Source organism: Thermobia domestica, chromosome 4 (genome assembly GCF_964235325.1).
Source record: "Thermobia domestica chromosome 4, izTheDome1.hap1.1, whole genome shotgun sequence".
NCBI lineage: Eukaryota > Metazoa > Arthropoda > Insecta > Zygentoma > Lepismatidae > Thermobia > Thermobia domestica.
Window position 1 is genome coordinate 291,055,167 of NC_137457.1, and position 16,615 is coordinate 291,071,781.

Genomic DNA, 16,615 nt, shown 5'->3' on the forward strand with positions numbered 1-16,615 from the left:
GTACGCGTATATTCGTAATGATATAATGTCGATACTCATGTGTGGTACTGATATTAATGCTGCTGTTTATCTTACGTATGTGGAGCACCTGCTATTACATTCTGCTGTGCTATGAACTTTTGTTCCCATTACCCGATATATGCAACCCACTGCGCAGTACTATCTCGCTGGTTGCCTATACGAACGGCGTTTGCACCCTTCCTGTGTGTTATCCCATCTTCGTGCATTCAGATAAATCTGTTTTTTTTTTTTTTTTTTTTTTTTTTTTTTTTTTTTTTTTTTTTTGCATATGGGTGATGTATGCACCCAAAGCAAAAACATATATTTTCTGTTTTCGTTTCTTCTTTCTTCCTCCTCCTTATCACCCTTTTCACTTATTTCTGTAACACATTGTGACCATGTTATACACGTGCTTGGTCCATTTTCGGATGTTCTGCTCTCTTCTCATGGGTGCGTTCTACCTCATTGAATTGCGTCGACTATTAGTAGTATTTCGTACATTTAAACTTTTCCGATATCTCTTCTCTTTCTCGCTATATTCCACATAATCTCATTTCGACCCCATTTTTATGCCCCTATTTGATCCTTTCAATATGCTTGTTGGCCATATATATATATAAAAAAAAAATACGTGTCGCTTCTTTTTTGATATTCTTTATGTCTGTGCAATCTTATCACAATTGGTGTGTTACACCTGGGTACCCTGCCTTGTAAGTAGCCTACGATCTTCACTCATCAAGGTCAAACGACTGAATGACAAATTGGCAACTCAGCTGAGATCATTCACTTCGTCCGTCAGAGGGTGGAGAGGGTGTGGCCGAAGTATGTTTCACATATTTTCCGAGGACACAGGTGAAATAGACAGCCTCTAGAGGAGTGGTCGCCAAACTTATGGAGCTTCTGAGCTTGATGTGAGTTACCAACCAAAAGAACTACCAACACTTTAAAAAAAAAAATTCCATTTGTTTATTGTCCATAAACTTATATTTCTAATACTATGAAATTAAACTATGCAAGTTACCAAATTTCTAATATACACACGAAATGCAAAACGAGCACAAATAATTTGGTGGCCTTATTATAATTAGAATGTAACAGTTTCTAACATTAACCATAATATGCAAACATAATCAGTACATTTTTTAATTACTGTATTATTATTGTGATTATATATTTATGCGATGAATGTCCTCATGTTTCGTTGTTCTGTTTAAAGAGTGCTTACGATATTCAATTTTTTCAAAGGTTTCTCTCTTTCGTTGTGACATTAATTCTTGGAAATGTCTGACGAATTTGCTGACAGATCACCATCTTCAGTAACTCGTCAACCTCGGAGTCCACATTAGGTCGAATTTACGGGAATCTAGGGTACTAATAACAATACAGTATACTGTATAATAATATAACTAACTAAGTCTATGGCCTATGGAACCCGGAGGTTCAATGCCGCGTTCACAAAAGTTCTCCACTGACTTCTATCCTTAGCTAACTGCATCCAGTTTCTACTTTGTATTCCAATCTCTGCGAGATCCATCTTAATATTGTTCTCCCATCTGCGCCTAGGTCTTCCTAATGGTCGTTTTCCGATTGGTCTTCCAGTCAAGACTTTGAAAGCGTTTCTACTTTCTTCCATTCTAGCTATATGACCCGCCCACCTAAGCCTCCTAGACTTGACGACCCTAACAATGTTGAGTAAACCGTATAAATTATGTAGTTCCTCGTTATGAAGTTTCCGCCATTCCCCATTCCATTCCCCATTCCCGTTCCTCTTGGGTCCGAATATTCGTCTCAGGATCTTGTTCTCAAATACTTTCAGTCTATGTTCTTCCCTCAGAGTAAGTGACCATGTTTCGCAGCCATACAAATAATAATAATAATAATAATAATAATAATAATAATAATAATAATAATAATCATAATAATAATAATAATAATAATATACAAATAATAATAATAATAATAATAATAATAATAATAATAATAATAATAATAATAATAATAATAATAATAATAATAATAATAATAATAATAATAATAGGAAATAATACATTTTCTGTAATTAGGTATATCTATTCCAAGAAATAATTGCCGTTCCGGGCCATGGCTTATGTTTAAATACAGCCTTGTTTTTAAGAAATAAATAAAATCTTTGAAATCTCTACGTTTTACGTCCCACGATTATGCCGGCTAGGTTAAAGGAAACGGTGACAGGGCCGGCCTTAGGCCGATTGGACCGATTGCTCCCAATCGGGCCCCGCGCTAGACCATCTATTCTACTCTCCAGTGCCGTTTTAACAGCATATTAGAATCCAAAGCAAACAAGTGTGTCATGGTCTGTACGACTAAATTTTACTCCTAATACATGTAATTAATACGTGGAGCCCCCGGCCCAAGTGGCTATGTACCGTTTAGATGGCTCTTCTACTCTCGGTTGTCAAGTACACAATAACATATTGCAATACAGATACATCCATGGACTCCACAAGGGAGGGTATGATTTCTCCCTAACAAGTAAATGAGTAGTTTGTATTAAGTTTACGAGCGTAACTTCATATTTTCTGAATTTAATGGTGCAGTAGTTTCTTTGCTTTGTTTTACATTTACAACTTCTGTTCTAAAAATTGATTTTATGTCCAGGGAATATTCTGCACACCACCAACACACCTAAAATTCTCATATATATCCTTACACACACCTCTGGACTTAAAAATGTTGTTTTCTTTGAGTTTGTGTAAAAATGTATAGCATTGTTTTGGATGCACACCCTCTTTTACTTTGAACACCCCACTAAGTAAAAGTTCCTAGCATTCTTACTGATTATGTCATGTGATACTACCCTGAATATGAGATGGTATCAAATAAATCAGCCTCAGTGCGACTTCTTTCCATATCCTTTCTCTTATTATAGCTATATTAAAAATACAAAACCAGAGGACAAACTTTGCCCTCTCCTGCGAAAAATCCCGTGGATGTATTTTTTTTTTTTTTTTTTTAAATCAAGTCAGGAAAGCCGAATGTATACTAGTGCGTACTGAAAGGTAGCTGCTTTTGAAGGTTTGTCTTCTAACTCGAATAATTCAATGAAAAATATGTCATCCATCTTCAATTAGTTCCGTAAGATTTGTAATCGTCTTTTCATTTGCCTGCAGTCGATAACGATTTCAAACTGATTATACCTTTCATAAGTAGCTACCTCCAATGTTCTCACTAGCGTACATTAGGTTTTCCTAACTTGAAATCTTTTCAAAAAAGATTTAAGTCGTTAAGAAATCTTTGAACCACCGAATTCGTATCCATGTGCATTTCATTATGTCTTACAAATATAAAATTTTCATTAAAAATTATACGCAGATGCTATGTTTTATTAGTCATGTTAACACACAGTGCAAGTAGGGCCTATTATTTTAACCTTAAATTTCAAAATAACTTTCGAAAGTCAATTCGTGAATGGTCAAATTGACAAAGAAACCGTGGTAGTTATAGTTATTATGACCAGTGCCGGATTTACGTATAAGCTAAACAAGCTATAGCTTAGGGCTCTACGTTCTTGGGGGCTCCCAAAATTAAAGAAAAATTTAAAGCACATTTCCAAAATATAAGAAAAACAATAAATAAAGTATAATTTACATATAGCTACAATGTGAAAGCCCCTATGATGTAAGTAATGGGACCCCTTCTGCTAGCCTGCTTCCTAAAATATCACTGGTTTCTTCATTTCTGTATTTAGAGTCCTACGTTCATTTGGACACATAAAGGGCCCCATTATCTTCAGTAGCTTAGGGCCCCATCAAATCTAAATCCAGCTCTGATTATGACGTATTTAAGACGTCATTCTCTTATATTTTTTACAATGTAAGGATTGTTGGTAGCTTTTGCTAAATTTTTGAAACACGTCCTAATTCTTGTTGTATGTATGGCCGCTCGTAGGGTGTCGCAAGAGAGTCACCTATACTTTATATCACTTATATTTTTGAAAAGTGTTCTATTGTTCGAAACAGGCCCGTATCCAGGGGGGTGTAGGGGGGCCGGGCCCCCCTAAATTTTTACTGGCCCCCTCTAATATTTTCACGGTAGGTTTGCAAATGAACTATAATATGGAATGAACTAATATTTTTGGATCGCCCCCCCGAACTTCCACTGGGCCCCCCTAAATTTTCGAACTGGCTACGGACCTGGTTCGAAATACATGTCAAAATTTGTAAGATTGACTTGCTGATACACTGCTGTATTTAATAGATTAGTATGAAATACTGTAGTACTATAGATATTTACTATATTTAATATATGCATAGTGGCGTAGCCAGGATTTCATTTCGGGATGTCCGGGGTCCTCCCCCGAAGTGTTTTAGGCAATGGGGAAACTAAAACGCAATTTTAGAATTTATTTTAACAACTTTAAAACTTTCGGGGCTCCAGGGGCCCTCAGTGTTTGGTAATGTTGGTACTGAAAACGTAATCTTAGGTTTTATTTTAACAAGTTTTCAAAATTTCGAGAGAGGTCACCAAAACAAGTAGTATTATGACTATGTCCTTTTTAGATATAATATACTAATATTTCTAGTTGTAGATTTAAATATATATAATTTTACATTGAAATGTACCTTATATATGTTTAGTCTTATAACTTTCACGCACTATTTAAGAGCACATTTTGATTGCCATTCATTCTGAATGCAAAATCTCTATTAAACTTTTGAAATGATACGAAAATATTTTTTTCATTTGACGTCCCAGAATCTGTTCTCAGGAGATGGATGATTAACGAAAGGGAGTGATTATGAAATCAAATTTTGAGTGCTCTCCCACCGGGAATCGGGGTCGAGACTATGTACACCACAGGCGCACGCGCTAACAACTAGAGCAGCGGGGAGAGCGATATATATATATATATATATATATATATATATATATATATGACCTACAGATCTTGATTTAAGTTAGTTGTAAACTTGGGGCCCCGTACCTCCTAAGGCCGCCCCTGGACGGTGATGATGAGAAATTAATGAAATAGTGGAATGAAGAAAGTGAGAGGAAGCAGGAGAACTCTGAGAAAACAAACAGACACGGTGTTTGTCCACCACAAAGCTCACTTGGTGCAAGCTGGCATTGAACCAAGTACCCCATGCACCTCTGGTGAACGCTATATCACTGAGCCACCACGGCCGCAAGGAATAAATGAGTAAATAAGAAAGACGAGGACGCGGAAGAGGAAATATTTGAACTATTTATTTTATCCGAGATGTACCTTCTGTTCCTGGAGGTGTTGAAAGCAGATGATTGTAATAGATATTGCATACTGCTGAGAAGCAAAGCAATTCTTGGTCGACAACGAATTTCCTCACATGCTCATCAGCACAACACAACGGGATTTATAACCTCTTGGTGGAAAGAAATGTAACCACTAAACTGTCTGTGGAACAATGTTTCTCTTGTAAAATATATTATTGTTTGTGGCTATGCATTTGTAAAACGTCTCTAACAACCCACCTCATTAGTTCAAATATGATAAGTGCGTGATGAAGGAGGTTAACACCTACAACCACTTTTCCTAATAACTCTGGCACCGTCAGAGGTTAATGAGAAACGTTCTTCGTTTCTGTAGCTTGTGAAAGCTTCTGATGAGCATGTGCAGGTACAAAGATAGATCTAGGCTGTGATTATTGTTAAGTTAAAAAGCGCGGGATGTTAAGCATATGCAACAGGAGGAAGGACGCTCCAGAATTGCGTGTCCATCCACTCCTTGCATGGATTACGGCCATGGTCGACTGCCACTTGCTGTGTGCCAGATGCCTGCTGTTTTACAAAAGAAAAAATCACTTCTGCCGCGTTTTTTTTTTTCTTATCTTCTAAACACGTGGCTCTGCTAACGTTGTTTTTAGTAGCCGCGGAAAGAACACCTGAGGTTGTGAGCATCATATTCCACACAATACACCTCAGGATGCAAAGGTGCTTTTTGCATGGAGGGAGTCACCATAATAAACTATAGTATTCAGAACAAATGGCTAAAATTTGAAGGAAATGACATTGTGATGGTCTCTTGATGATTGATTACTCACATATGAAGTCACTGGAGTGCAGGGACGAGGATTTGACAACAGGTAGCAGAAACTTCCTCACCCTCAAGATGTAAATGTGAGGGTGAGTGAGGAAATAAAGCGAGAATAAAAGTATTTAGGCCTAGATAAAGGTTAGAAGGTTGAGTTGAGTTGAATTTCAGTTTAGCGTCCCTTTTCAGCAGCGAGGCTATATGAGACGTGGACCTATTGATTAACGTGGAATCCGAACCACATGAGCTCCCGCCGGGAATCGAACCCGGGTCTCCCGCGCCAAAGGCGCGTACGCTAACCGCTTAGCCACAGAGGAGCTCAAAGGTTAGAAGTTAATGCAGATGAAGAGAATTCTGTCTTTTGTTCCTAGCGTTTATCAGTGGTGTATAGAGATGGTATCGAGATGAGATTTAATATAGTATCGGTTCAGGCATGGACTGGCCAACCGGGATACCGAGACATGTCTCAGAGCGCCCTCCGAAACATCACAGTATAAATAAAGGAGCATTTTTTTTTAATAATAAATTCCTACACTTGTTATATGTAAAGAACGCTTGAAAGGTGCAGTGAGCGCCCTTCCGAAACAACATTAAAGATAAATGGTTTTATTTACCCTTCTGTATACGACAGTTATGTACGATAAATATATACAGTTACTGTTGTTAAAGAACCCGTGAAACGTACAGTGAGTCCTTGATTTAAAGCGCCCCACAAAGTATTACATTATTGATAAGTGGTTTTAGTTGTTCTGTATACCAGTTGTGTATAATAAATTCATATAGTGGCTGTTGTTAATGAACCTGTGAAGGGTACAGCGCGCCCTTTATATAAGGCGCCCTGCGAAACATCATATAGATTTTTAATTTTTTTTCTGCATACCAGTTTTCTGTTCTGAATTCATACAGTTGTTTTTGGCAGAAAACAGTTAAAGACTACAATAATTTCTTTTAAAAATATGTATAAAGTTAAGTAGCTATAAAACAAAACATAAGAAATTAAGAATAATTTGGACAATCAAACGGGTAATACATTCATGAAATACTACACTGACACAAGTGGCCCTGCGTGGCGTAGTCGCTAACACAAGTGGGTTCGATTCCCGGTGGAGACACTCGGTCGAAAAAGTGTAAGAAGCTTTTTCAGGCCAGCCATCCTGAATATGAGGTTTTCCTGGGCTTTCCCCTTTCATACCAGGCAAATGCCGGGGTGGTACCTAACTTATAAGTCTCCTTTCCTTTCTTCTCCTCGGATAGCGTGATCACCGAGGGACATAATCTCTCAAAACGTGACGGGCTAACATAGTCATAGGTGGTGGCGAAAGTCCAGACATCTCAATTCTAATCTTAATGCTACATTGACACGCCAGACTGTTTCTAATTTACGATTTTTACAGCATCGTGGACTACACAGTCTTAATATGCATCCACATATCCGCGTATATTGATTGTTCTGTGTTTTAGAACAGTATTCAGATAATCAGTGCCTATTGTACTTCTAAAGTATAGCTATATTGATTTGTTGGTATATGTAGAGCCATTTTATTTATTTATTTTTCCAAGAACTAAAATAAGTTTTTGTATACAGAGGTTTTCGCATTTTAGCTATTTACGTTACTAAAACATTTTTAGTGATTTTAATATATAAAATGCTGCCCACCACACACACACACACACACACACACACACACATATATATATATATATATATATATATATATAGGGTGTTACTGAACTATACCGACAAACTTTTAAGAGGTGATTCCTCACATCAAAATAAGAGGAAAAGTTCATATAAGCCTATGGCGAAAAGTGCATAGTTTCAGAGCTAGAGCTGTCCAAAATCACGAAAAAGCCAAATTTCAAGAGGCCCTATTTCGAATTCGAGAGACTGTGGATGGTGATCCTTATCAGCGTAAAGGAAGTCACGCATACGCAATCGAAAAATGTATATTTCATTAATATTCAATGGGTGTACGGATTATTCCCTGCAGGGTGAAATTCTAAGACGTGCCATCTATCGAATTTTGAGATATGCTCTGATTTTATGATTGGTCCAAAGTAGGCAAACGATAAGCCTTGATAGCAATAAACACGGAATCCTTTGGTGCGATGTCCGGTCTCTCGTACTCGGGAAAAAGCATGGTGCGATGTTTTCTTTCACGCATATACGTGAAGAAAACGTGAAATATACCGTGACGAAACACATATCATCACTCGTTATTGCGAACACAAAGAAACATAGAGCTGCCGGTTCTTAGCAGTACCGCCTTCCCTCGGAAGCATTGGATGTCCATTGTTGTCAAAGTTTACCTTGTGCCTTTTTTGGACCCTTCTTGAAATCAGGGTTATCTGAAAACTCTGTTGAAAACATATTTGAGAACTACAACCTGTAGGGAATAACCTTTATGCCTATTGACAATTGATGAAATATGCACTTTTGGATTGTGTATGCCTGGCTTCCTTTACACTGATAAGAACCACCATCCACATTCTCTCGAATTCGAAATAGGGCCTCTTTAATTTTAGCTTTTTCGCGTTTGAACAGACCTAGCTCCGTAACTATGCACTTTTCGCATAGGCCAATATGGACTTTTTGTCTTATTTTAATGTGAGGAATCACCTCTTAAAGTTTGTCGGTAAAGTTCATTAACACCCTGTGTATATATATATAGCGGTCTCAGTCTGGGTTTCCTCTCGAGTCCAGAATAATCGTATTAGGCTCGGTCTCGGTCTCGTCTTGATTATACTTACCTCGATTTTCGTTTTAGCCTCGAGAACCTATTCTCGTTCTGGTCTAAATATCCTCCAATTGAAAAATGAAATCTTTGATTTTAACGTCCCATGATTATGCCCTTTAGCCTAAGAAAGACGATGATTAAAGTAAATGAATGATGATGGAAGAGTTGGTGTGGAATGAGAAAGTGGAAGGAAACGGAGACACCCTGAGAAAACCCACGCAGACGATGTTATCCACCAGAAATTTACTTCACCGGTAATCGAATCAGGAACCTCACATCCCAGAAAGAAAACAAGGAGCACCACAAAATTGTTTAAGGATTACGTTACTAGGCCTTAGACCTAAGAATGTAATGTTAATAGTCCGTTCGTCCGTTACTTCACATGACGATAATTGAACAAAAACGAATTAATTTTTAAATTAGGCCTATTACACTTCCGAACAATGCTATGCCTAAGTGCTTGAAGCCTTATAGAACTTGTTTGGACGTCCGTTCGTCTGTCGACATGTGAGCTTCCCAGGAATAGATTTTGTCTCTCTCTCTCTCTCTCTCTCTTTTTTTTTTTTTTTTCAATCGATACAGTATCGCAAGAGTATCATCACAGCCCGCAACATTATCTCGAAACCTGAAGTGGTTGAATTTGCTAGTATTTCTGGTTTCAATACTGATTTTCGTAGACGAAAAACTGATAGAGATATTGAGAAGCGGTTTTCTTGCAATTGATTCCGTGTCCCAAGAATAGGTTCTATCTGTTTAACCTTCTATTCAAACCAAAGCCGTTCATCCTTTATCGTTACCAAAAAAAAAAAAAAAAAAAAAAAAAGTAAGAAATAGATAGTAATGGCTTTATGATGTGAATTCAGCGCCCGAGGATCAGACTCTACCGGCACCTTCGATTTTATTCCTCTATTGCAACCAGTAGTTATAGATGTACCATTTCATTTCCAGCATTGAATTTGTATTGTTTGGAAGTCTACCGTAGTTTCGCACTGTGAAACGAAACTCATTTATTATTATTATTATTATTATTATTATTATTATTATTATTATTATTATTATTATTATTATTATTATTATTATTATTATTATTATTTGCAGTAGATACCTAGAACGATTATCTCGATCGAGTTCGTTCATTGAGTCAATCCGTTAATCCTTCGAGTTAATGGAGTCAATCCGTTAATCCTTCGAGTTAATTGAGTCAATCCGTTAATCCTTCGAGTTAATGGAGTCAATCCGTTAATCCTTCGAGTTAATTGAGTCAATCCGTTAATCCTTCGAGTTAATGGAGTCAATCCGTTAATCCTTCGAGTTAATTGAATCAATCCGTTAATCCTTCGAGTTAATTGAGTCAATCCGTTAATCCTTCGAGTTAATGGAGTCAATCCGTTAATCCTTCGAGTTAATTGAGTCAATTCGTTAATTCTTCGTTAATGGAGTCAATCTGTTGACTTCTTAATGGGTAACGGTGACTTTAACGGTGGACACACATATCGCATATATGGAAAATGGCCGCTTTAACTACCAACATACATACTTCATTTACAAATATGAATTTCCGTATTACAGGAAAACTGCATGCTAGTGAGAAAAAGTATTTTGTTTTACGTTTAACTTTTCCACGGCAATGTCCTGTACGCTAAAGGAGATTGATGATTAATGAAAGTCAATGATTATGAAATTAAATGTTTGTGCTTTCCCATCAGAGATTGAACACGGGACCACGTTCACCAGAGACATATATGCTAGTCAGTAAAACCAGCAGGAAGAGCTAGGAAAGGGTTTGTGGAATAGTTTGACTCCTAGGAACATGAATTATATTTCGCTGTTTAAAAATGAAATCTTTGAGTTTAACGTCCTACGATTGTGCCCTTTAAGCTAAGGGAGACGATGACTAAAGCAAGTGAATGATGATGGTAGAATAAGAAAGTGGGAAGAAACGGCAGTACCCGGAGAAAACCCACAAAAAGCACGATGTTCTCCATCACAAACTTACGTGTCCGGAGATCAAACCAGGGACTCCACGTACTAGAGGTAAGCACCGTACCACTGACCCACCGTATCCTCCATTTTCTGCTGTTTAAGAAAATAAAATAAAGCAAAATGAACGAACGAACGAAAGGAAGAAACTAAAATAGTAAACGGAAACCAATCAACTTCTTAACTGTTCCACAATAAATGTGTTTAGAAGGTGATCGAATAATCTGATAATAATCTGATCGAATAATTTGATCTGATAATAAAATATAGGTCTCCTTATTTTCAATGAAGAAAAACACTTATTCGTAGACTATTTTGCAAACATGAAAGATCGAAATTTACGGATGATTCAGTCACTTTTTTTAAAAAAGTAAGTAGCACGGCAGTACACATTTTTAATCTTTTTTTTTTTCTAATTAATATAATGTAAGAAATTCAAAAGCAAAATGATATTTTTTGCCTCTTGAGATGAGATTTTATTGTTTTGGCTTAGTATCGCCGCTGCTCGGTGTCATCTTTCGAGGGCAATGAAATTTGTATACCGTACAAATTTTTAAAGCTCTTCCACCTGAGACCACGTGCACCAAAGGCGCACACGCAGGGCTCACTCTGGTTAGATATGTATCAAATTGTTTGCAGCCTCACAATATAAGCTTTATATTTTGTATTAATTTTTAATAATAATAATAATAATAATAATAATAATAATAATAATAATAATAATAATAATAATAATAATAATAATAATAATAAGGCTGCACTTTAAGCAAAAACACGAGTTGAGATGAGTAGATTTGAGTTTAGTGTCCCTTTCAGCAGCGAGACTACATGAAACGTGGACTTACGTACGTACTACTTAACATGGGATCTGCACCACATGAGCTACCAAGACACAAATTGGGATGTGACATTCTTCCAAGGGAGTTTCAAATGACACATGACCTTGAGAATGACCTTGTTTATAGAAACATAGTTACTGAGTAACCTAACTCTCCCATATTGTGCGTAAGTATGAAGATTTGTATCTTGCATTGGATCAAAGTCTCGGACGATAGTACAAAGCATTTTGCGAAACAAAAGTGACGAAACCCTAGTTTCCCACCGAGCGTAAAGCCTCCCTCTCGCGAGAAACCTCAGCGAGGAAGAGATGCATTATCTTCTACGCAATGCCTGATTCCAAGTATACCTCAGTTGTTTCCTTTGGTACTCCTATCGCCGCAACTGGACACCAATATTTATGGTAGCACTTACCACCCAGCTGATAATGCATTCGAAGCCACCCCCTGTGGTTTTTGAAACAATACCTCCCCCTTCTCGCGCAAGGATGAAAGTGCATTGGGAATCAAACGGAAGGACGCAAAAGTCCAGGCCAAAAGGAAAGGATTAACAAAATTGTCGCCTGGGGGACAGTGCTTTCGTTCACTCCAGATGTTCCTTCAATATAGATTTTTGAGGTAAAGTCAAAGAAATACAGTAGTTGTCATTTGCTTCTTGTATCGAGATGCAGCGTGGAAGTATCCCGTGGGCCGTGTCTTTAGCTTTAACTTCTTCAAACTGTGTGCAAGAGAAGAAAAGCAGAGTTATGAAGAATATTACTACAGATGAGCACCAAGGTAAGACTACATAGTTATATTAATTTATTTAATTGTAATCAGTGCTTATTTGCTCGAGGAAACGAGCCCCTATCATTATAAGTTATTACAACTTTCACAGTTTTACATATCGTCCGATGTCAACCAACCACCGTTGTCTCTAAATCGCTTCTTGCTTCTAGTATCAACTACTGATTGACAACATCGGAATAGCCATATTCGCGAAGGTTCAACTGTGTAAGGGGTGGTCCTATTAAGATCAACATCAAAGAAACAGTCATTATAAATAAAATTACAATATAGTTCATCTGGGAATACTTCTTTTCACATTCACTAAACCACAGTGGCGTAACTACAATGGAGCGTGTCAAGGGCGCCCATCAGGGAGGGCAAGGTGGGACGCTTACCCCCTCTAGAGGAAATTGTACTTCGGAAGATCGAAAACCCAATACATTTTTTAGAATAGTTACCGCGAAATTTGAGACTACATTTGAAATGTCGCTTATACTTGCCCCCCCCCTCCTTGGAAACCACAACATGGGCGCCCTTGGAGCGAGTGGAGCAGAAGCTCCAGGGCGCACAGTAAAAAGGAGCAAGGGCGGAAAAATAATACGAAAAACTGTTCCTTATGCAAAAAAGTTTGAAAACAGAGGAAGTGGTACGCCTGCCAATTATTATGTTCGTCTATAACAATTTACGGTATTCCCTTTGCGAGTCCTTCCGTCTTTCACTTGTCTGTAAATGAATATGTACAGACCAGCTGCGCAAATTTGTCTTCAATATTGGGGGGAACGGGTAAGGCCGTTCTCTCTCTCTCTCTCTCTCTCTCTCTTTTGTTTGTTTGTTTGTTTGTTTGTTTAAGCGATGTTCAAAATGTTTATGAAGTTGGAAAACAATTCTGTGGAGGATCAGGGGAGCAGAGTTGTCTTCAATTGGGAGGCGGGCAGATTTGAGGCTTTGATCTGATGGACGGTAGATGGATCTGATTTCTAAGGTGAACCTGTTGTATATTATCAGGCGATGTAGATGAAGTGGCAGTCGAACAAAATCATCATATTTCTCTCCAAAATGCACATTTCAAATCGGATTATTGGGGGGACAGTCCCCCTCACTTCCAAGATTGAAGGGGACATGTCCCCTTCATCCCCCCGGGATTTGCGCCAGTGGTACAGACATAATGAGGAAATAATAGGGAAAATGTAGCTCATATTAGATTGCAGTGGTGGATTCAGGGGTGGCGATCGGGGTGATGTCCCCCCAGAAGAGGAAACTTTCTTATTTTTTATATCTAAATACAACCCATCCCAGAGTTTGAAGCTCTTAAATGTATCTCTAAGTAGCAGTAAGACAACCCCCCCCCCAGAAGTCGGTCCTGGATCCGCCTCTGTTAGAATGATGTCCTGAGTAGATAGTGCAGGTTCAGCTAGTTTTTAATTAATAGGTTCCACTCCCAATTTCAAATATCCAACTTAAATTAATCCTCACATTGGGTATTTTTGGAATAAACAATCAGAAATTTCTATATTATTAAAATTGCACATCTCCCCCCCCCCCCCATTAGCGGCAGGTTTTCCGAAACATTAGCATGTGAAACAGTATTCCCTTACTTTTCTTTTACGTAAGAATTTATATACTGAATTTCACATTTCCAACTTAAGGGAACTCTTTCTTACATTGGGCACTTACCGAAGGAAGAAAAGAAAATTCTAATATTACAGAAATAGCTGTCTTTTTTTCCGTTAGAAACGGAATTGTCAATAACTAACTGGCAGGGACGTACGCAGGAATTTATTTCGGGAGGTGTCTAAAGGGTTTTCTTGGGACGCTCCAAATACAATTTGAGGCTAAATTATATGAACATTTCTAAAATTGCCCTAAAAGTAGACTACATTTACAAATAGTTAGGATTTCGGGGGGTTTCGAACCCCCAGGACCCACCCTCTTTGTACGCCCCTGCTAACTGGTTCATATTAGCTTTGCTATCTTAACTAACTTAAACTCGATATCAAATCAAATCAAGGATAGAATATATTATCATGAATTCCTAAACTTAAGAAAGTGTGAATCTGCGTATAAAACCTCGTAATTAAAAATAAATTAAAACGTGTTTCAGAGTTTTGAAAATTCCTTAAACTCGAAATAAAAATCATTGAACAATGCAATGTTGATTTTAAAAATGAATAACTGTGTAAAGTTTCACCAACAACTGATAATATTGGCTTCATCAGATACTGTCTGATGTCTGTGAAACCCGTTACACATTTATTATGTTTTAAAATAAACATGGCTTTGTTCTGTGATTTGATTTCGAGTTTTAAGGAATTTTCAAAAACTCTGAAACAAGTTTTAAGTTAATTTTAATTAGGAATTTTCATACGCAGAGTCACATTTTCTTAAGTTTAGGAATTCATGATAATATACTCTAGCCTTAAGAGTCTTCATCCCGGCGAAGTTAAAACACCGCTAATTTTACAGTAATTATGTGATATCTTGAAATAGATAAAAGATAATCGAAATGTGAAACAAGAGCGCCCTAGACAATATTATTTTACATGAGAAACCGTTATCACGACTCACTTATCTGCTTTCGATTTCGAGCCATTTTGAAAATCAGCATTTGTCTTTGCGTTTCTAAACAACTGAAAACGTTAAGCCACTAGGTTACTTGTGATAACGTTACCTCACGCAAAATAATATTGTCCAGGGCGCTCTTGTTCCATATTTCAATATCTTTTATCTATTTGAAGATATCACATAATTACTGTAAAATTAGCGGTATTTTAATTTCGCCGGGAAGAAGACTCGTAAGGAGTGGGAGGAGTGGAAGTCTGATGAAGACACAGTTATTGTGTTGAAACTGTTACGTGATAGTGTTTTTTTTTTAACATATTATCACATAACCTTGCACAGTGTGTTATCGTGTATTAATACAAAATGGAAACAAGGCCTGATAGAATAGTTATAACTCTAGCCTTAACTTAAAATAAAAAAAAAAAAAGAACTTTACCTCTCTTAAGATACGTAATTCAAAAATTCAAAAGACCTTCACGTTGTCGGACCTGGTGACCTTCCTAATTATTACACAGTCATGATTTGTACATCGTTGGAAAGCATATGGATCACAGATTCCAACAACGTAACATTTGTGCAATTCCCGTCCTATTCGATCAAGAAGTGTTATATAGAACCCTCCTAAAAATATATGTCATTTACGTGAAAAAAAAATACTCAAAAATTGGTCAACTTTGCCCCTTCTCTATATAAGCAACAAATACTTTTGCACGGCATTAGCATGTAATACACTAATAGACCACTTCATTGCTTTACATACCAAGTTTTAAGACTGTACCCTTAAGGGGGAATGTCCCCCAAAAACCTGATGCAAAAAATTGAAAAAATAAAACACGAAATTTACCCTCCCTCTCGCCTCCGTGGTATCCCCCACATACATAAAATGCATATCAGAAGCAAGCTTCATATTTCGGGAACACATTCATACCAAAATTACCTTCCTAGCTTAATTAGGGGACTAGGTATTAAGGTTTCAATCCTTTACGCAACAGTTGAGTTCTTCGTCGTTTAAAGTTTAGTATAGCTAGACCAATTTCTATTGAAACACCCTTTAGTGACAAATGGAAAACTTTCCGTTTTGTGTTACTGCCTATTAGTAAAACTAATAAAATTTAATCAATTTTGCAATTCAATGCTATTGGTGTATATAATAACACAGCTACTAAAACATCTTAATAGAAAAGCAGCTTTTTAATATAGGAGTACCTTGACTCAGTAAAGCAATGATGGGAATATAAATTGTGAGAAACAGCAGGGAATTAATCTGTGGGTTGAAGAACTACAATCAAACCTGTTTTTTTCGCGTGCAACTGGATTTCTAAATAACTGTAATATAGACTTCGCAATATATAGAGAGATTGAAAGAACGGTCTAATTCGTGTCTAAATATAATCAATCGGCCCGTATGAAGACGGGGGAGAACGTGTGTAGGCCCACACGTTAATTAACGTTTTCATTACGTAATTTTAGACACGGGTTTTTGCTTGTTGCTGTTCACCTCGATTTGACACGCTCTGTTAATTTCCTCTCTCTGCCCATTACCAGCCAACAATCGCCGACAGATAACTTTACACGGAGACGCTAAAAGTTTGTGATGGACCTCGCCGAGCCGGGCGGTATAGCTTTTGTTGCCACGCGTCGTCCCGGCGGGGCTGAAACTTGAAAGCAATTGTATGCAGAAGGTACCT

The 16,615-nt window shown here is 37.4% G+C and overlaps 1 protein-coding gene across 1 annotated transcript in view; it reads left to right on the forward strand.

Moving 5' to 3' along the window:
* The first annotated feature begins 11,814 nt into the window (after window positions 1–11,814).
* LOC145684163 (uncharacterized) overlaps window positions 11,815–16,615 on the forward strand; it is a 39,303-nt gene continuing 34,502 nt past the window's right edge. Inside the window, exon 1 of the mRNA XM_081756147.1 lies at window positions 11,815–12,377. Within this exon, the coding sequence (XP_081612273.1) occupies window positions 12,266–12,377 (112 nt within the window). The 5' untranslated portion in view covers window positions 11,815–12,265. The remainder of the gene's footprint in view (window positions 12,378–16,615) is intronic.